The 22,358-nt window shown below is 36.5% G+C and overlaps 4 protein-coding genes across 5 annotated transcripts in view; all 4 read right to left on the bottom strand.

Moving 5' to 3' along the window:
• Nucleotides 1-1,694: 1,694 nt before the first annotated feature.
• On the bottom strand, nucleotides 1,695-3,368 carry LOC120772906 (cytadherence high molecular weight protein 2-like). The gene has a single exon (XM_040101834.1). The coding sequence runs from the start codon at nucleotides 3,366-3,368 to the stop codon at nucleotides 1,695-1,697; it is 1,674 nt and encodes a 557-aa protein (XP_039957768.1).
• A 2,370-nt stretch (nucleotides 3,369-5,738) lies between these two features.
• On the bottom strand, nucleotides 5,739-7,491 carry LOC120782662 (outer dynein arm protein 1-like). The gene has a single exon (XM_040115038.1). The coding sequence runs from the start codon at nucleotides 7,398-7,400 to the stop codon at nucleotides 5,739-5,741; it is 1,662 nt and encodes a 553-aa protein (XP_039970972.1). The 5' UTR covers nucleotides 7,401-7,491.
• A 4,256-nt stretch (nucleotides 7,492-11,747) lies between these two features.
• LOC120782516 (outer dynein arm protein 1-like) lies at nucleotides 11,748-13,711 on the bottom strand. The gene has a single exon (XM_040114824.1). It carries the CDS (start codon nucleotides 13,557-13,559, stop codon nucleotides 11,898-11,900), a length of 1,662 nt encoding a protein of 553 aa, XP_039970758.1. The 5' UTR covers nucleotides 13,560-13,711; the 3' UTR covers nucleotides 11,748-11,897.
• Nucleotides 13,712-20,063: 6,352 nt separating this feature from the next.
• LOC120782615 (ETS-like protein pointed) overlaps nucleotides 20,064-22,358 on the bottom strand; it is a 94,522-nt gene continuing 92,227 nt past the window's right edge. For both annotated transcript variants that reach the window (XM_040114984.1, XM_040114983.1), the window contains 3 exons: nucleotides 21,004-21,923; nucleotides 20,542-20,699; nucleotides 20,064-20,468 (listed from right to left, as the gene is read on the bottom strand). In XM_040114984.1, the coding sequence (XP_039970918.1) occupies nucleotides 20,405-20,468; nucleotides 20,542-20,699; nucleotides 21,004-21,923 (1,142 nt within the window). In that variant the 3' untranslated portion in view covers nucleotides 20,064-20,404. The remainder of the gene's footprint in view (nucleotides 20,469-20,541; nucleotides 20,700-21,003; nucleotides 21,924-22,358) is intronic.

A 22,358-nucleotide genomic window follows, 5' to 3' on the forward strand; every position in this document is an offset into this window, starting at 1 on the left:
ATATATATAACACCAAAGTGATCAGGGCGACGAGTAGAGTCGAAATCCGGATGTCTGTCTGTCCGTCTGTCCGTCCGTCTGTCCGTCTGTCCGTCCGTCCGTGCAAGCTGTAACTTGAGTAAAAATTGAGATATCATGATGAAACTTGGTACACGTATTCCTTGGCTCCAACTGCCATGCCCACAAAATGGCGGAAACCGAAAACCTATAAAGTGTCATAACTAAGCCATAAATAAAGATATTAAAGTGAAATTTGGCACAAAGGATCGCATTAGGGAGGGGCATATTTGGACGCAATTGTTTTGGAAAAGTGGGCGTGGCCCCTGCCCTCTACTAAGTTTTTGTACATATCTCGGAAATTACTATAGCTATGTCAACCAAACTCTATAGAGTCGTTTCCTTCAGGCATTTCCATATACAGTTCAAAAATGGAAGAAATCGGATAATAACCACGCCCGCCTCCCATACAAAGGTTATGTTCAAAATCACTAAAAGTGCGTTAACCGACTAACAAAAAACGTCAGAAACACTAAATTTTACGGAAGAAGTGGCAGAAGGAAGCTGCACCCAGCCTTTTTTTAAAAATTGAAAATGGGCGTGGCGCCGCCCACTTATGGACCAAGAACCATATCTCAGGAGCTACTAGATCAATTTCAATGAAATTCGGTATATAATATTTTCTTAACACCCTGATGACATGTACGAAATATGGGTGAAATCGGTTCACAACCACGCCTTCTTCCAATATAAAGCTATTTTGAATTCCATCTGATGCCTTCTCTGTATAATATATACATTAGGAACCAATGATGATAGCGGAATAAAACTTTACAAAAATACGGTATTTGAAAAATATGTAAATGACGTATAATGAAATCTCGATTATCACTTTACCATGCGAGAGTATAAAATGTTCGGTGGCACCCGAACTTAGCCCTTCCTTACTTGTTACGAATAGCTTCGAGCAAACGACGTACAAAGACGCAATACAAATAACATTCCTTGTTGACAGTTTGACCTGTCGGACGGAATTCGGAGTGCACCAAACCTCTATAATCGAGGAAAACTATCGACATAATCTGGATTTTTGAAGACCTGCTTTGACGTGGTTTCTTCGGTTTCGGCTCACATTTGCCACAATATTCGAACGATTGTTCGTCTGTTTTCGGGCCGTGAGGATAGATTCAGGACTTATCGGCAGTAATGAGTTTCGTTTCATGATATTCTCGCAGTTGGAAAGTATTGTTTCACAGACGTTAACGCGACGCTGTTTTTCGACATTCGCTTGGGAGTGGCCAGAAACGATTCTTTTATATATGACTCAACCAGCTCACGAATTCCGGTCTTAGACTGAGTATTCCCTGGGTAGCAAAAAAAACAACCGTTTGAAGCGAGCTAAAGTGAAAAGGCGAAACATCCTTCCCCAGGGTTGTGCGCAGGCTTTGAAACCCGCCACGTAGGAACATCTTCAATGAAAAAAAGAGGATATCCTATTTACACTATATTAAAATACAAAAATGAAAACACCAGTTTTCAAATAAGAATTTTCGAATTTTTAATAATTTTTCAATTGATTTATATTTTAAATTTTATAGTTTTTTTCAATTAATTTTTACCTTACATAATTTTTATTACAAGATTTTGTTTTTATATTTTGCGTTTGACTACTTATAATAGTGTTTTTGTTTGAAATGTCAAATTATTGTTAAATCATTTTCCATGTTTCGCTTTGCGGTCAGCATACGCGCTCGTGGAAAACGGCATGAGCTTATGCTATGCAAGCGGTATTGCATTTCAGGTTGCGTAATCTTATCATAAAGTTTGTGCTTAGCATTTTCTATCGACGAAATACCGACACTCTCCGTCTCATCGATGTTCAACGCATCCACCTCAGCGCACTCGGGACACTGTTGTGTTATGACAATGTCATTTAAGTTGGTTGCAAAATCACAGAATTTTTCTATATTCTTGATGAGATAGTTAATGGGGCGCTTCTTGACATTTTTACGCTCCAACCTATAGACAGTGGCTAGCACACCAAAAATACGCTTCTCTACAAGCTTTAATTGGTCGTGTAAATTTGTTAAATTGATCTGTCTATAATCACCGATTTCTTTTTCCAGCGATTGCCAATTGGTTTTCGAGTGATCGCGCACCAGCTTCAAACCCAAAAATAGTTTGTTCAAACGTTCGTCATTCACCACGGAAGACTTACGCAACACCTCGTTGTTCTTATGTATTTCTTGCAATTGCGACTCCAGCTTCTCAATTTGATCCACCTGATTTTGCATAGAATTGCGATTGTCGAGCTTAAGCATATCGATATCCGCATAAAGTCGATTGACCGCATTATTCAACAGTGTCATATGATAACTCGTCTCATTGGCATAATTGAAGTATGAATAGTAGAGGCTTTCTTGTTCTTTGAATTTGGTGATAACAGTTTTGATATTTTTCTGTCCGGTATATTGAAAGATCTTATGTAATACATTCTTGTTGACAATCAGTTTCTTTTTCATACGTTCACGCATATTACTACGTCTACGATACTCCTTCGGCTGCAAGTCAGCCAAACGTCGATGGAAAATTTTCGATTTGTAAAACTCCGTGTCATTTACCGACTCCGTCTTGTTGCGACTAATGTCACGCATTTCCATCCGCCGTTGCTCTAAGTCTCTACGCTGTCGCTTCTTGAAAATATCAAATCTCTCATAGAGATCTATGCTCGAGTCGAACTGATGCATAGCGTAGCCAATCAAATCGGTCATGTATTTCTTGTCACTATTGAGTTCGCGTATTAATTTGAAATAATGCTCGTTGAAAGCTTTCCGCTCCAAAATCAGTTCGTGCAATTCTTCGCGTAACTTCATATTCAGCGCTGTCATTTTGCATTCCTGATGTATGCCCACCTCCAATTGGTTCTCCTTCATTGCTAAGTGCTTGCGTGCCCTGTTTTTATCTTCTATTGCCCGCGTTGCGGGTATTGTGTGCCGATTTAGATCGTATATGTGTCGTGATAGGCGTCCCAACTCACGCTGTATATTCAAAATGCTTGTTTTCATATTGTGTATATCCTCAGCTAGCTTCTCTTCACATGTGATGTGACACTTAATGGTGCCCAAATAACCCGCACTCTTTCTTTTGTACTGTGTACCGATTGCTGTCCATACCTTCACCTTGATGTCAGCTTTTTCTTTGAGCAATTTGGCAGTGCCTTTCTTTAAATTCCCCTCCATGATTTGATTGCGTCGAAAGTTTTGCAGCCGCGCTGCTAGTGCTCGTCGGTAGTCGCTTTGCCGCTTCGCGACTTCCTGCAGCTTGAGCATGTGATCCTTCAAAAAGGACGATTTCACATCGAGCGTCGTCATTGTAATGGTTAAATTAAATTTATTATGGCCCAAATATTAAATGAATTTGTGCAAAATATTAGTTAATAGATTACATAAAAAATTAAAAAAAATTGTTCTGGAAAACTTTCCCAACCAGCCCAAATTTTCTAAATAAAATTCTCGAATTTATTGACAATGCCAAACACACGTGACTTAAAAAAAGGTTATGAGTAGGCAAAGAAACTTAGTCACAATGTATTTCGACAGTTATTCACAATCAAATTTTGTTTTTAGTGTTTAAACTTTGAGATCCCGAAGGATATACGAGTATACTATAAAAGTAGCATGGAATACATATAATATAATTAAGTGAAGGACGGAGCCATGTGTAGAAGTTCACGCAAGTGAGGAAAGTGAGGTAAGCGCCATTCATTTGGGAGTGCCCAGGAACGATTCCTTTAAATATGGCTCAAGCAGCTCACGACTTCCGGTCCTAGACCAAGTATCTTCTGGGTAACCAAAAAACATCTGTTTAAAGACGTGCTAAAGATTTCCGATCGGATTCATCACTTCCCATGGCTGTGCGCTGGATTTGGGATCCGTCACGTATAAAAACACCCCCAATGAAAAGGACGTAACAGCTTCGGATGAGAGACCCTCATTTAATGATGACCACTGCAAACGTATTAAGAATTATGATTTAAAGGCAAGTGCATGTTCGGTTCCTTAATTGAGAAGGTGCCGCTGTTCGGCCGGCTGTTCTCCTCGTAAGAGTCTATCCCAACGAACAAAGATCAAATTCTACAAGTCACTCATAACTCCCTCCTACTATATGGCAGAGGCATTGGCAACGGCGAATACCGCAGTCGATGGGATGATGAACTGTACGAGATATAATCAACATTAGGTCAGTGAATTAAGAGACAGCGGTTACACTGGCTAGGTCACATCGTGAAAATGGATGAAAACACTCTAGATCTGAGAGCATTAGTACTCACGATTGAAGCAGAGGAAGAGGAAGACCTACATTCCGTTGAAAACACCAGGTGGAAAAGGAAAGAAAGAAGGATAAAATATATTCCCTTTTATGTTAGTTGAAACCTGGGTCCAACAGTACAGTCTACGTGTTTAACAGTAGATACTTGAATACTCTATTCTTTAATGAATTTAAGGTATATTTTATCACCGTAAACTGAATTGGTGGCAATGGCAATCCTCATATAAAGCGGGATCATCTATTAAAGTTGTAAGCAATATAGTATAATCACAGATCTTCAGCGATAGATTTTTGATTTATAAAAGCCTTTAGGGGTTCCATCACACGCAGATTTTATTTGAAGCATCTGCAGTTCACCGGCTAAGAAGTTATGGATTCTGAATAAGCGTATTGAAAATAAAGCTTATAGAGTTTCTAATTGCCAAAAAAATTGAAGTTTAAATTCCCCTCAGCCAAAGCAACAATGATATTTTTTTGGTTATTCCGACTTCCGCCTAATCACTTATGCATAATATTTACCATCATTAGAACACATTCACTAAAATAAATACTATAATGAGTTTAATTTTTTCAGTCGGTCTGAATATTGCACCTCAATTGGTTTTCGAGTACCCCGCTTTGTGAAACTTCTTCATACCATCTAAAAAAACTAATCTCGCTCAAGTGAATTTTGTGGTTAAAAGGCGCATTCAATGGCAACTCATACGAAGCAGAGCCTCACTTGTAATACATCCACATGAACTATGTCGTTTTAACTTAACCACTTTGAGACTAATCCAAATTAGTTAGAACTTAAAAATGTTCGATTGAACAATAAAAACATCATAAACCAAATCACCTCTTACCTCACCAATACTAACTAAGGACTAAGAAAAAGAGATACTAGACCCTTGACACTTCAAAGACGGTCAAAAATCAAGGTTATGTTGACAGAGTTCTTCGATTACCGAGGTGTGGTGCACTCCGAATTCCTGCCGAACGACAAAACTGTGAACAAGGAATACCATTTGCTGTATATTAAAATTTTGTCTTTATTTTGATGGGTCGGAAATTTGAACTTCGCCATTTTAAGTATTTCTACTCTTAATTAAATTTCTGAATATTTTTCAGACAACAAAACAGGAAAATCTAGAAAAATCGTTGGCTTCATCTATTTCAACACGAGTATTGTGATTTGTACCCTCAAATTTTGTTTTTTGCTGAAAAGAACTTTCAAGTATTTGAGAAAATTTTATTCTGTCATAGCTGTCACCCATCAGCCAACGAATAAATAAAACTACTTTTTTTTCTAAATAATATTTAGATTTTTTTATAATAAAAACAAGCTATTTACGCATTAACATGTTTTCCTATATACGAGCTTCATAATTGATTGCAATTCTCCATATTGGAGAAAGCAGCGCCATGAAGTTTTAGGCATTACGTTTTGCGGCCAGTATGCGCGAGTGCGGCAAACGACACTGACTAATGCTGTGCAGGCGATACTGCATCTCCGGTTGATTGATGCGCTCGTACAATTTTTTCAACACCGTATTCAAGCTCTGTATGCCCTCGCCACCATCGGTATCATCGACGTTGGTGGCATCGGCCTCGCCACACTCTGGACACTGTTGGGTGAGTACGATCTCATCTAACGGTGTAACACTATCGCATAATTTTACAACATCCTTGACAATACATTCGCTCCTGTGCTTCTTAACACGACGCTCGCGCACATACTGTGCCACCGTTATGGAGTGTACGCGCTTCTCCAATACCTTCAGGAAGTGACGCATATTGAAGAGATTGACTTTGGTGAAATCGCCCAGTAATGCTTCGAACGACTTGCAATCGGCACGTGATTGATCCTTAATTATTTGTATGCCCTGTAGCAATTTCTCTAAACGCTCATCGTTTTGATCGCGCACTTCGCGTAGCTCGTCGTTTTTCTTTTGCTTCTCCTTTAACTGGTTATCAAGCTCTTCAATGGTTTCGAGTTGATTCTGTAAGGTATTGTGATTCGTATGCTTCAGTTCGGAGATTTCATTAAACAATCGATTAACGGAATTATTTAGCAAAGTCATGTGATAGCTCATTTCATTGGCGTAATTGAAGTATGAATAGTAAAGACTCTCTTGCTCTTGGAACTTGTTTATGACCATATCGACATCGCTCGAATTGGTGTATTGTAAAATTTTCTCTAATATTGTATTGTACAAGTCGATGCGCTTACGATGTTGCTGACGGAATTTTTCACGTCGACGATACTCTTTCGGCTGCAAGTCATCCATTATTCTCACGTGCGCTTTACAATCCAAAAATTCAAACTTCGCATCGTCGGCCGCTCTATTCCGCATGATCGACTGCATTTCCACCATTTTCAATTCACGATCCTTTGCATCTTTCTTATTCTGTATATTTATTTTCTCGTAGGCGTGGATGCAACTCTCAAAAGTGCCTAAAGCATATTCGATCAGATCGACTATATATTTTCTATCGCTGTTCAATTTTTGCACCAGCTTCGTGTAGGCTTCATTGAAAGTCGTGCGATGTTGCAGCAACATTATCAAATCTTCGCGCAATTCGTTATTAATTGCCGTGAAAGCGCACTCCGTACGCACGCCCACCTCCAGCTGATTCTCCAATATGTCCAGCTTCTTGCGCATGCGTGCCACATACGCTTGATGCTGAGAATCGGGCACTGTACGCCTATTCAGTACGTATACCTGTTTGTTCACGCGACTAATTTCGCGTTGCAAATTCATTATGGATTCTTTATAATAACGTATATCGTCGGCCAAATGCTCCTGACATGACACGTGGCATTGTATGTTCGACAGCGCACGATCGTTTTGGCGCCGATGCGTTTCGCCGCTGGCAACCCAAATCTGCGCACGCAATGTATCCTTCTCCAAATGCAATTGATCGATGGTGTTCTGATAGCTCTGCAACATGATCGTCTCCTTGCGCGTACTCAACTTCGTCGATAGTATCGTCTTGTATTGACGCTGTCGCCGTGTGAGCTCCTTCTGCTTTTGCCAGTAATGCTCGAGGAAGGTCTTCTTGTTGAACTCTTGACTTGTAGCCTCCGCCATGTTGTTGTCGTTGTTGTGAATATCGTTAGATAATTCCTGGCACTATGCTTATAGCGTGCAAAATTACAAGTTTTATGCAAAATATACTAAAATATATGTATATACACGGGATGGCGTAAAAACTTGATTGTGTAAAAAAAATTAAATGCGTATTTAAATATATGTTACCGCTCGGTCCCTCCGCTATAAGTCGAATGAAATTTGTAGAAAATTTTGTTGACAGCTTTATGAAGTTGTAGAAATCTGAGCTACCAAGTTATGTAAGGGTTTTGAAAACGTCAGTAGGTAACTCAAAAATATCAAAAACTGTATAAAATTAATTAAGGCCATGATCAGCATTGTAATAGTGGCAATAGATTCGACATGTCAGACACAAACTGTTCGAGGAATAAAATTTTTGACCATAACATCTTTGGTACACTATAATAGTAATTTTTAAAACAGCTGCTTACAGGTGGACTGAAAAGTTCATAGGTTGATACATAAGTGGTACAACTAATATTAAATCTATATGATTTTAATTCAGCCCCTACCTTTAAAAGATACGTGTACAAATTTGACATTCTGATTCCGGGAAGTATTTGAAGCTTTTTCATGGTAATAAAACCGAACTTTTGAATCGATATGTGATTATGGATGAAACATTGTTACATAATTTTACACCGCACTCCAAAGAACAGTCAGCCGAGCAGATGCAACCGTCGATTGACAGGGTAATGGCGTATATATTTTGGGATGCGCATGGAATTTTTATTGTCTACCTTGAGAAAGGAAGCATCATCAACAGCGACTATTATATACTCTTATTGAACCGTTTGAAGGACGAAATCACCGAAAAACGGCTGCTTCTGAAGAATAACCAAGTGCTGTTTTACCAAGAAAATTCACCGTGTCACAAAGCAGTGGAAACTATGGCAAAATCCATGAACTGAGCTTCGTATAGCTTCCGCATCCACCGTATTGTTCTGATGTGAGACTATGTCGTCATCTCAGACCTCAAGAGAATGCCCGCTGGAAGCAATTTACCAACAATGAAGAGGTAATCGCAGAAACTGGGATTATTTAGAGGCTTAAGGCTAATGTATTATAAAAATGGTATTGAATATTTTTGACCGCTAAAATCGTTATACCGCCCTCGAAGATAACTGAATAATAAAATGAAATTTTATCAAAAAAGAAATATATGTACAGTAAACAGGACTTTTCAAAAACAAAAAAAGAAAACAGAACAAATGTTTTTTTCGGCAAAATCAATTTATTTTATTCAAAATAGACTACTTCTGCTTCAATACAGCTTTTTACACGGTCCAAAAGCATGTTGAACGAGTGTTTTAGCTCGTTGGCTGGTATGGCCGCTAGTATGCCGGTGCAAGCCTTTTGAATGGCCTCTACGTCTGCATAACGCTTCTCTTTCATTGGCAAATGCATTTTTCCGAAAAGAAAGAAATCGCACGGTGCCATATCACGTGAATACCGGGAATGGTTAATGGTTAAAATGAGATTAATCAGTCAGAAGCGTCGATCGAATGCTGGATTCTGAGCAATTTTTGGTCGTCAGACACTTTCGTAAGCCCAAATGTTCGGTCGAAATGCGATAAATCGATGCTTTGGAGATGTTCAATTCCATTTCCATGAATTTCAATGATGATTTCGGCTGACGCACAGTTTCGGTGGAATTTCCGGTGATCACGGATTTTGATTGGCCCACACGTTGATCATCATTTATGTCCTCACAACCACTTTGAAAACGTTGAAATCACTTGTGAACTCTGCAACGGGATACGCAATCATCGCCATAAACTTGTTTCATCAATTGAAACGTTTCGGTAAAAGGTTTACCAATTTTAAAACAAAATTTAATGTTGGCTCTTTGTTCGAAGCTCATTTTCGCACCGATAACACAAACATACTGACACTTAAAACGCAATAACTTCACTTCCAATCCGTGAAATGTCATGAAATTCTCGCTAGATAATCGAGAAAGATAGCAGATTCTAACGTACCAGTCGACATATACGAGTAGATGGTGCCACCAGGTGGTCCTTGATTCAAAAAGTCCTGTTTACTTTCGAACACACCTTGTATGTGAGCTTTATTTATTATTCGTACACGTATAATCAATACGAGAGATTGCTTAGATATCTTCTTCTTCTTAATTGGCGTAGACACCGCTTACGCGATTATAGCCGAGTTAACAACAGCGCGCCAGTCGTTTCTCCTTTTCGCTACGTGGCGCCAATTGGATATTCCAAGCGAAGTCAGGTCCTTCTCCACTTGGTCCTTCCAACGGAGTAGAGGTCTTCCTCTTCCTCTGCTTCCCCCGGCGGGTACTGCGTCGAATACTTTCAGAGCTGGAGTGTTTTCATCCATTCGGATGACATGACGAAGACAGCGTAGCCGCTGTCTTTTAATTCGCTGAACTATGTCGATGTCGTCGTATATCTCGTACAGCTCATCGTTCCATCGAATGCGATATTCGCCGTGGCCAATGCGCAAAGGACCATAAATCTTTCGCTGAATTTTTCTCTCGAAATATATTAGATATCACTAAGTAAATTTAAGATATAACTCTTCGTCGGGACCAAATATAACGAAAGATAACTTTTCGTACTAGTAACTGTCAAACCTCATATAGTCAACACTAAATATGCCCCCAAAGATACACATTCCTATAAATTCGAATATATTAGGAGTATTATTTAGGGAAAAGTCCTGGGTATATATGATAAACTTTTGAGCATTATACTGGTTTTAGAGATCTTCCAACTTCTGAATTCCGTTTTACTATGGCGAAAAAGTCGCTGAGGAGCAATTTCAGAGTTTGCAGTGGAAATAACTTTGTATCTTTTTAACTTATATAATTGGTAATAGACTCATTTGACATAAATTCATGACTCTTTTGGATTTAAAAGTATTCTCCTAAAGAACCCCTTCTTTCCGGATTAATTTAAGGACTCAAATGGGAAGTGAGCCCTAAGCACTTCCCATGCAATACATCCTCTGGGGGATATCACTCGGAGTCAACTTTCTGGATGAACGGCACTTACCTGGGCAATCAATTCGTTCAAACAATGCGAACTGCATAGACTTGGTTACATCCCCTGGATCTGGAGATGAGTCAGAGTTACGTTCATGTCGTAGGCTGAGGGTTCTCACGTTACGGCGACGGACTTCAGGCTCATCAGCCTCTCCTCCTTCTTACAAAAAACTCTGGAGATACTGATGGACTAGTACATTAGGAGTGCATTACGAGGGACAATTTACCAGGAGCGCAACATGTTTATTGTAAAGGCAAGTCTGTGACTATTGCTCTGCATAATATCGTGTCATGGCTTGAGGAAGCCTTCCTTGATATAAAAGGAGCTTTCAATAACGTCCTGTAGCTGTTCTGGACGGTCTTAAGGTTGAATCAATCCTCAAATACCTTATTTTCAGTCATCTGTATGACAGACTGATTGAAAGGGAATGGGGAAACGGACGGAAATGTGAGCAGCACATATTGCCCGTAGACAACGTCGATAACTGTATGGCTGTGAAAGTTGCCATCGGATTTAGATAATCTGGGTTCCTAAAAGAACACGTTTCTGAAAACTCGGAAATCGTCAATCACTTTGACTTCATACCACACTTAGATCATGGAGTCGCCAACCCCCCCTCTGGCGGCACCTTCTCTAACCATATACCGGAGAGGGAGTTGTGTGTGGGAAGAAGCCGTTTGAGAAGAGGCGCAGCGCAGCGAAGAGGTGGATGGGTCAAAGCTTGGGGGGAAGGCTGGTGGAGGTGTTTGCTGTTAGGAGTTCTCTATGATTTCCACCTTCAGACTTGCTGACTATTGTAGTGTTTTCCAGGCCGAGGTAGCAGTAAATTTGCTGCTCCAGAGTGCAGCCTCCTTCAGTCTGTCAAATATTCGGTATGTGGAGTTTTGAACAGTTTCGGTTCGATTTCAACGGAATTCGATGTCTTCGTTACATAATACTATGAAGTGAATTTAAAGTTCAATTATATGGAAAATAAGCGCTGTTGTAGACCGTTTTTTTAGGAACTTGTGAAACGAATTTCTAAATGTAATTTCTGAATATTTTTCAGACAAGAGAGAAGAAAAATGTAAATAATGTAAAATTGGAATTCTTTACCACATCTTTACTAGTATTGTAAGTCGTACCCTGACCTTTTGTTTTTTATTCAATAGAAGCACGGTTTCGGAAACCTGAGAAACCTTCGCCGCTTCAGAAAACTCAACAAAGGTCCAACAAATAACCAAAACAAGCTTTTTTTGTTTTATAAAAAAGTTTATTTAGGCATTAACATGTTTTCCCATATACGAGGTTCATAATCGTACCCCTTCAGCCACAATCAAGTTTAAATCACACATCATTCAGCTAAGCATATTGCACACATACAAATAGATGCATCTGCAATTCACCATATCAGTTTGAATTTTAAAACAATTGATTGCAATTGAGTTCTCCGTAGCGGAGTAAGAAGCGCCTTGAAGTTTTAGGCATTACGTTTTGCGGCCAGTATGCGCGAATGCGGCAAACGACACTGACTAATGCTGTGCAGGCGATACTGCATCTCCGGTTGATTGACGCGTTCGTACAATTTCTTCAAGACCGTATTCAAGCTCTGTATGCCCTCGCCACCATCGGTATCATCGACGTTGGTGGCATCGGCCTCGCCACATTCTGGACACTGTTGGGTGAGCACGATCTCACCTAACGGTGTAACACTATCGCATAATTTTACAACAGCCTTGACAATATATTCGCTCGGGGGCTTGATACTTTGACGTTCGCGCATATACTGCGCTAGCGTTATGGAGTGTACGCGCTTCTCCAATACCTTCAGGAAGTGACGCATATTGAAGAGATTGACTGTGGTGAAATCGCCCAGTAATGCTTCGAACGACTTGCAATCGGCACGCGATTGATCCTTAATTATTTGTATGCCCTGTAGCAATTTCTCTAAACGCTCATCGTTTTGATCGCGCACTTCGCGTAGCTCGTCGTTTTTCTTTTGCTTCTCCTTTAACTGGTTATCAAGCTCTTCAATGGTTTCGAGTTGATTCTGTAAGGTATTGTGATTCGAATGCTTCAGTTCGGAGATTTCATTAAACAATCGATTAACGGAATTATTTAGTAATGTCATGTGATAGCTCATTTCATTGGCGTAATTGAAGTATGAATAGTAAAGACTCTCTTGCTCTTGGAACTTGTTAATGACCGCATCGACGTTATTCGAATTGGTGTATTGTAAAATTTTCTCTAATATTGTATTGTACAAGTCGATGCGCTTACGATGTTGCTGACGGAATTTTTCACGTCGACGATACTCTTTTGGCTGCAAGTCATCTATTATTATCTCCTGCGCTTTACAATCTAAAAACTCAAATTTCGCATCTTCGGCCGCTCTATTCCGCATGATCGCCTGCATTTCCACCATTTTCAATTCACGATCCTTTGCATCTTTCTTCGTCAGTATATTTATTTTCTCGTAGGCATGTATGCAATTTTCAAAAGTGCCTAAAGCATATTCGATCAGATCAACAATATATTTCTTGTCGCTGTTCAACTTTTGCACCAGCTTCGTGTAGGCTTCATTGAAAGTCGTGCGATGTTGCAGCAACATTATCAAATCTTCGCGCAATTCGTTATTAATTGCCGTGAAAGCGCACTCCGTACGCACGCCCACCTCCAGCTGATTCTCCAATATGTCCAGCTTCTTGCGCATGCGTGCCACATATGCTTGATGCTGAGAATCGGGCACTGTACGCCTATTCAGTTCGTATACCTGTTTGTTCACGCGACTAATTTCGCGTTGCAAATTCATTATGGATTCCTTATAATAACGTATATCATCGCCTAAGTGCTCCTGACACGACACGTGACATTGTATATTCGACAGCGCACGTTTGGTTTGACGCCGATGCGTTTCGCCGCTGGCAACCCAAATCTGCGCACGCAATGTATCCTTCTCCAAATGCAATTGATCGATTGTGCTCTGATAGCTCTGCAACATGATCGTCTCCTTGCGCGTGCTCAACTTCGTTGATAGTACCGTCTTATATTGACGCTGTCGCCGTGTGAGCTCCTTCTGCTTTTGCCAGTAATGCTCGAGGAAAGTCTTCTTGTTGAACTCTTGACTTGTAGCCTCCGCCATATTGTTGCCGTTTATGTGAATTTCGTTAGATAATCCCTAGCACTGTGCGAAATTACAAATTTTATGTAATATATATTCTGGATGGTGTAAAAACTTGATCGCGCAAAAAAAAATTAAAATAAAATAAAATGCGTATTTAAATAAACGCTACCGTTCGGTTCTACCGCTATAAGTCGAATGAAATTTGTAGAAATTTTATTGACAGCTATACAAGTATGAAGTTGTAGAAAACTGTGCTACAAAGTTATGTACGGGTTTTGAAAACAGGTAGTTCAAAAATATTGAAAACTGTATAGAATTAATTAATATATATTAAATTATATATTAAAATAGAATTTTTGATTAAAGCGTTTTCGCAAATAATGTTATTCTAAAGGATATGAACAGCTGTTGTAGAGAATTGGTGGGGGATTCTTCTGTAAAAGCATTTCACTTCTGTGGAAAGGGGGTAAAAGCTGGAGCAAAAGTGCACCTGTAGGATATATAAAAGGGAGTGGTAAAACAGTTAATCAGCACCCTCAACAATAGAGACCATTTTTTTCATTTTTAAAATGGCCTAAACTTGTAACAGAACTTATTGCATGACTAAGCAGGGCGATTGTTTTAAGAATGAAGTAGACAATGGTAAAACAGAAAGACGTCAGTCTCTAGGTAAAGAACATCGGACCGCAGCTGGATATAACCAAGCGTCTGCAACGCTCCAGGCTACCACTAGTTTTCCGGAAACATTTACTGAACCAAACTGACTTCGGTGCCATGGTCTAATCATCATAAAATACTACTTATAGTCATTATACCCTGATCAGGGAGTATGAAGCTCGCCACTATGTTTTTAACGCCCAAAAAGAAACGTTTGTTGCGCTATAAAAAATATATATAAAAATGATTAGCCATGTCCGTCCGCAAACTAGTCTCTCAATTTATGAGATATCAGTCAGAAATTTTTCGGGAACACTTCTCCATTCTTTAAATAACAGTGAAAGCATAACACCAGGAGATGGTGAACCCGGTTCCCCAATCGATGATGTTATATTGCCCGACCATGATGTAGTTCGAATAGCAATTACTCGTCTGCAGACCAATGGATTGCCGGTCGAGCTTCTCAAATACAGCGGCTAAGAACTGTTAAGGATCATCATCAGCAGATGCATCGGCTTCCTTGTAGAATATGGTCGGACGAAAACATGCCAAGCGATTGGAATTTAAGTGTGCTCTGACCAATCCACAAAAAGGGAGACCCCACAATCTGCGCTAGAAATTCAACAACCGACAAGACATTCACCATTCAAATCTTGGAAAGACCCGTAATAGGACCCGTAAAAATAGGATGGACATATATCACCTCTTCGTCGATTTTAAAGCTGCTTTACACTACACGAAAAGGAGCTGCTTTATGCCGCTATGTCTGAATTTGATATCTACGCAAAACTAATATGACTGTGTAAACTGACGATAAACAAGACCAAAAGCTCCGTCAGGATCGGGAAAGACCTCTCCGAGCCATTCGACACTAAACGAGGTTTCAAACAAGGCAACTCCCTTTCGTGTGGCTTCTTCAATCTGCTGCTGGAGAAAATAATTCGAGCTGAATAGAGAAAGTACAATCTTCTACACGAGTATACAATATCATTGGCTATAACAACCGCGCTGTTAGTTCTGCCTTCACTAGGTTGGACAAAGAAGCGAAGCAAATGGAGTAAGCGAGGGTAGTCGTCGCATTTGGGACTTGGCACCCACGTCACTGTTCGCAGTCATAACTTCGAAGTCGCAGATAATTTCGTTTATCTTGTAACCAGTATTAACACCAACAACAACGTCAGCCTCGAATTCCTGCGTAGAATAACTCTTACCAAAAGGTGCCACTCCGAACTTAGTAGGCAATTGAAAAGTAAGGTCCTCTCTCGACAAAGAATATACCAAATTCTTCACGTCACTCATCATTCCCGTCCTTCTATATGGTACAGAGGCATGGACAATAACAACTTCTGGTGAGTCGACGTTAAGAGCTTTCGAGAGAATTGTTCCTCGTAAGATTTATGTTCCATTGCGCATTGGCAACGGCGAGTACCGTAGACGATGAAACCATAAGCTGTACGAGATTTACATACATTGACATTGACATTTTCAGCGAATCAAGAGACAACAGCTACGCTGGTTAGGTCAAGTCGTCCGAATGGATGAAAACACTCCAGCTCTGAGCATATTTGGCGCAGTACTCGCCGGTGGTAGCAGAAGAAAAGGAAGACCTCCATCTGTTGCAAAGACCAGGTGGAGAAGGACCTGGCAACACTTGTAATCTCCAATTTGACGCCAAACAGCGACAAGGAAGAACGATTGGAGTGCTTTTGTAAACTTCGCTATATCCGCCCAAGCGATGTCTACGCCAATAAAGAATAGAATCACTCAAGTAAATCCGGAAAACGTAGTTTTGCTGGAGCTGATTGAACTGAATGGCTTAACTTTAGAAGTCTCTAACTCAAACACTATTCGAGATATTGATTCAAAACATTTGTGTGTTGTTCTTAAGGGTATAACCTATCAAAGTATGAAGAAAAGACTTTTTTTTGGAAATTTGAGCATTTATTTATATCTTTTGAATTGTTGGGTTTTGTATTTCATAATAATTAGTTAATGGCTAATTAAATTAAGCATTTAAGACAACTATACATAGTAATAGTTGTAATAATAATAATAAGTTTAATTTCTGCACAATTTTTTACAGTTAAAACACTAACAAATTTTTATTTTTGTAGTTAAATATATAAAACCGCTATGTTTTGCATATATTTAAATAATGCTTATTACTTACAGATATTTTATTGCTATTCACATATACATTTACATAGATAGTTTAACTTATTTGCAGTAGTACTTCCATGCTTAGAGATAACAGTATAAAATATATGTATGTGTGTGTAAGTAAAGTAAAGCAAAAATGAAAATATATTGTATATGTAAGTATGTATAAGTAAAATGCTGTAAACTTGCGGAAGCACTCATATTGAAAATGTAGCAGTAACCTTTTAGCCTTTAAAGCGTTTCTTATTATTTTTTTAAGTTTTAAAAATTTAATTTTTTGTTTGTTGTTATTATTCAAAATTTTATAAATGTCACATAAATCACAATGTGTGCTTATGATGTTTTGATTTTCGTTTTATTATTTATTTTCATTTCGTACACACCGTTAAAAATATTGTTTTTTATTTCAAGAATTGATGTATTATATATGTACATATGTATGTATATTTTTTTTTATAAAATTAAAAAAACAAAAAAATAATTACTGTTATTTTCACTGCAGCGCAGCTTCTTTAACGGTACTGGGGTTCAAATGTGATGGTTGTGCAATAGCTTAGCGACTTGTTGTAGCGCTAATTTTTTACAAAATTATTTGCACCATTTTAAATTATTTTAATTTATTACTAGCAAGTAATTATATTCATTGTATCAAAGTTTTCTTTTTGTATATGGCAATTTTGAGTACAAATATCAAAGCAAGTGAGAATTTTGTTTTTAATTTTCATAAATTTCAAAATAGTTTTAATTGCACATTGTGCAAAGTTTTTCATAAAAACACATTTCGGATTTTCTCGGTTCATATGTTTGTTCATCCAATTTAAAGCTCATTATGACGATTATTATGATTATTATGTCGATTTTAATTATTTATACTATTTTTATAAGCCAATCAATCTAGATCAAAGTCGAAGAAATATAAATTTACAACAAGCTTAGAAACGGCAGCTCTTTGGAAATAAGTGTTGAGGCATTGCTATAGATAATTTGCTGTTCTTTAGTTTTTCAATATTGTGAAAAATAATTTTTGGAACTTTGACTTATAGCAAATTTTATTGACACACCGGCAGTTTGTGGAGCCTTAGACAGATGGCTGCTAACCAGAGATTGAAGAAATGGCCCATACTATATTATTTATAACCAAGTTTTGAGCATATGCACTCAACATACAGCTTGTTGTAAATTTATGTACCTTCATTCTTATTTTCTGTTCTTATTTAACCAGACTATTAATTTTGTGATTTTTTCATTATGATTTTTATTTTGTTTGTTTTTTTATTTTTACCGTTTTTTTATTTATATTTATTTTATTATTGGTTTTTTAAATATATTTATTATTTTTACGGCTTTTAATTTTGTTTATTATTACTTTTTACTATTTTTCACGATTCTTTCTTAACCTATTTCATTATGTTTTATCAGAATTTTACTTTTATTCTCTTCATTTAATTTAATTTTTTTGTTTTCAATTTTAATTTAATTTAATTATTTTTTCAATTTTAATTTAATTTAATTTATTTTTTCTATTATTTTATAAATCAATTTGTTTTATTTTACTTCAATTTAATTTTGTATTTATTTTATACAATTTCCATCAGTTTTATGTTGTTTTTAATTTTATTTTTTTGTTATAGTTTGCCTCTATTTTATTTTAATTTAATAAATAAAATTAAATTTAAATTTTATTTTATTAACTTTTTATGTTCATTTAATTTAATTTTGTTTTATTTTGTTTTATGTATTTTTTAGATTTATTTTATTTTAATTTATTATAAATTTGTTCAAAATTTATTTTACTTTTCATTTATTTATTTTTCTATTTTTGTCATATCTCAATTTATTTTATTTTACTTTAATTCAATTTTATATTTATTTTATCTATATTTTTATTTAATTTAATTTTATTATAGTTTGCTTTTATTTTAGTTTATTTTTATTTTTTTTTGATTTTTAAATTTCCTTAATTTTTATTTTAATTTATTTTTTCTTTTATTTCATTATAATTATATTTTCCATATGAATTCGTTTTAGTTTAATATACCAAAATAAAATTAAATTAAATAAAAAAGATATAAATTTAATTTAATTTTATTTTATTTTGTTTTAGTTTTTGATTTAGTTTTATTTCATTTCATTTTATTTTTAATTAATATACTGTTTTGTTTTGTTGTTTTTATTTACTTCTTTTCATTCGTTTTTATTTTGTTTATTTATTATTTTAACTTATTATACATTTTATTGTTTTCATTTAATTTATTCTTTTACTGTTATTTTATATAATATAATTTATGTTATTTTTTTGATTTTTTATTATATTTATTGAATTTAATTTTATTTTCTTATTTAATTGTTTTAATCTAATTTTTTATTTCTGTTGGATTACTTCGTTTTATTTTTTTAGTTTTTTACTTTATTTTATTTTATTAGGTTTTGTATTATATTATTTTAATTTCATATAAATTTTATTGGTTTTATATATTTAATTTTTTTCTGTTATTTATTATTTTATTTGCTATTATTTTTGTGATTTTATTGATTTTTTTAATTCAATTTCGTTTTTTTATTTCTATTCATTTAATTAGTTGAACTTTTTTATTTTTCTTTTTATTTTATTAATTTTTCTAATTACTTTAATTTAATGTACATTTCCTTCTTTTTGGTTGTTTTATTTGTTTTTTAATTTAATTAAAATTAAGTTTTATTTTTTATTTTATTTACCTTTTGGTTTGTTTTAATTGAATTTCCTTTTCTTATTTATTTTGTTTTGTTTTATTTTATTTGGATTTAATTTTATAATAGCTTTCTCTGATTGCTTTTAATTTCAATTCTTCCTTTTTATCATATTTTGTTTTATTTTTTATTTTATTTGCAATTTTTACATTTATTTCTTTTACTTTATTTTTATTTATTTATTTTTTTTAATAAATTAGTTCAGGTTTTAGCTGATTTTTTATATTTTAATTATTCTTCATTAGTTTTGAAATTTATTGATTATTATATAACTTAAAACATTTTTTCTCCAATATATTTTATTTTAATTTTTTATTTTTCCTATGACTCAAAATAATTTTTTTCACTATTTTTAACCAAATTTTCTTTTGAATTTAGCAACTTTCTGAAAGTATATACTTTTAAATTAAAATTAACTTATATGAAAAATTGCGCTTTATAAACATACTAGGCACTAAAAAACTTTGATATTTTTGATTTTTGTTTTTACTTAAGCACACTAATTTTCATATTTAGAAATTTATACAACGTTTTTATGATTTTTAATTTATTTTTAATAACTAACAGCTATTTAATTTAGAAAAGTAACATTAAAATTATATTTTCGTTTCTCACTAAATATTTGCAATATTTTATATAAATTATGAGTACGTTATATGTATATGTTATGTAATAATGTAAAACTGTTGTGCAAACTTAAAATTAAGATCACGATTATTAGGGTTTCTCTTATTTTTCGTGCGCACGACTTATGTTCCTTAGCACACTATGTACAGTTATGTATGCATATATGTATACTATATAAGTAAGCTTGTAATCTCCTCAAACAAATTAATTGAATTCATAATTAAATGACTTAAACATGAGTAAGCACAGAAAATAGCAAATACATACTTTAAATAACGGTATATGCATATGCATATATGTATGCGTACTAAAATATAATTACAACTGCAAATGTGTATATATTATATGCTTCTCTATGTGTATGTATGTGTGTGTAAATAATGTGTGTGTGTACTTTCGAAAATTAAGCACATTTGGAAGAATCCACATTCGCATGCATGCACCGCAACCCCCGACCACACACCACTTGCGGACGCCCACATGTGCGAACTTGGAACCAATAATGAGGTTAGCTCGATGATCTCATAGCATTTGGCATTGTCAAGTTTGCACTCGCAATTAAAGCACAGCTTTAGGTTCACTTTGAGTGGGTGTGTATGTGTGAGTGTGGGGTTGGTTGGCTTGGGGGCTCGTTGCTGTAGTCATAGCTAACTTTAGTTTACCGCCTAGGCGTTCAGCCCTCAAACAGCAATCTAATCATCATCTTTCTTGTCCGTCTTGAGGTCATATTTAGCACATAATTCTTCTGGCGTGTAGCTGTAATACGAAACGAAAACGGAGATAATTAAAAAAAACTGCTCAATGCGCTCATCTCTATGACACAACTTACCCAATCAGGTTTTGTAGATCACAAACGAATTTGTAGACGTAGCGCTTGCCTGCCGTCTTATGGATGATGTTCTTGTCGTAATAATAGCGGAGACCACGACTGAGCTTTTCGTAGTTCATTTTTGGCTTATTCTTGCGTATACCCCAGCGACGAGCAACCTGGAAATGTTCAATGGATACATTAGCTTTGACGGGTTCACTGCAGAGTTGTGGAAATATAGTACTTCATATAACTAGACCGAACCTCCTTTCTAACTTTTTAATTGAGATACATTTTTAAATTTTTTATTCGAAAACGCTCAGTTTCTCTGCATGAAATATTAAGTCTTGCTCTTCAAAACCCTCTAAATACTTGTCTTCTACAGACTTTTCTCTTGTGCTTCATATTTTCCTTCTTTGAATTTCGTTCCAATCCCTATATTTTATTTTTTACATTAATATTTCCTCTCACACGACAACTCACCTCATCTGGATCGGTCAACTTGAACTCCCAGCCATCGCCAGTCCACGAAATGAAGCCCTGACACGTCTTATCCATCAGCAGCTCCAATAGAAATTGCCACAACTGTATCGGCCCAGAGCCGGTAAAGCACGGCACACCACCTTGCATGGGATATGCGCCCATGAGTGCCTTCTCCAAACTCATCGTATTCATATACGCGGCCGAATGTTGCCCAGCATGATGCACGCCCCATTGATCTGCCGGCGACTGACCGCTCATTGATGAGAAACGCGTTGGATCGTACGAACCATACTCCGAGGCATAGGAATCGGGGAATGGTGAGCGTCCGTAGGCATTGTATTTCTGTTCATTATTCGCCACAGCAAGTCCATAGAAATCGGCGCCGCTATCCTGATAATTCGGATGTTCTTGCGATGAGATCGTGCTGTGATAATCATTATCATCGTAATGTACACCGGTGGCTGCAGCCACAGCTGCCGCAGCGGCAGCACCTGCCAGATGTGGTGGCAAACCATAAACGGATGAAACAGAGAGATCAGCCGGATCGGTTTGGCCGTTACTACTGCCACTGCCAAGACTCGAATAGGAGGAGGTGTTCTGTGTGCCCGGTTCCTCTTTCATCTGATGTTGGCTGTAGAGTGCGGCCGCAGCGGCCGAGTTTCGTAACGCCACGTGCATGTAATTCATATTGGCACTGTTGTTGTTGTTGTGATTGGGCGTCGGACCGGTCGACTGGTTGGCGTTGACGCCTGATGCATTGCTGTTGGCGGCGGGATTGCTTTGTTGCGACTGTTGTTGTTGTTGCTGCTGCTGCGCATGCGAAAGCAACGAACCACCATTGTTGTTAGCATTCTGCGTTTGCTGTTGCGTTTGCGGGGGCGGGCTGTTGTTGCTGTGATCATGCGTATTACTGCTGTAGCCTAGAATGAAAGAAAAATGTTGTTGTTGTAATGCTTTGATCATGTAAAATTAATTCAGAGCTTTTGTTCAATTAAATTAATTATTAAAAAATAAGTTACGTTAAATGATACGCTTTATTTAATTTTAAGGGGGTATCTGGTCTAGGATTTTGAAAAAATCATTTTTTTTTGGATATTTTGAAAGTTTAGACTTTCAAAAATATGACCTTGGAAGGAATTTTCAAAATTCGACTTATTTGCAGAGTTACAGCCGATTTTGTGACGTGGCGTCCGTGTTCACTAGAATTGTCTCCTAAACTTGAAACGCGTTTTTCTCGAAACTACTTTTTTGAGGTGGTTGACATGATATCTCAAGTTCTGTTCAACCGATTCCTTTGAAATTTGGTATATATCTTCTTTATGCAATGCTCTATCGTGTCTGCTTTGGATTTCCAA

Source organism: Bactrocera tryoni, chromosome 1 (assembly GCF_016617805.1).
Source record: "Bactrocera tryoni isolate S06 chromosome 1, CSIRO_BtryS06_freeze2, whole genome shotgun sequence".
In the NCBI taxonomy this organism is placed as follows: Eukaryota; Metazoa; Arthropoda; class Insecta; order Diptera; family Tephritidae; genus Bactrocera; species Bactrocera tryoni.

Excerpts from the sequence above, each read along its gene's own strand:
- LOC120772906 (XM_040101834.1), bottom strand. The coding sequence starts at position 3,368 with ATGACGACGCTCGATGTGAAATCGTCCTTTTTGAAGGATCACATGCTC.
- LOC120782662 (XM_040115038.1), bottom strand. The coding sequence starts at position 7,400 with ATGGCGGAGGCTACAAGTCAAGAGTTCAACAAGAAGACCTTCCTCGAG.
- LOC120782516 (XM_040114824.1), bottom strand. The coding sequence starts at position 13,559 with ATGGCGGAGGCTACAAGTCAAGAGTTCAACAAGAAGACTTTCCTCGAG.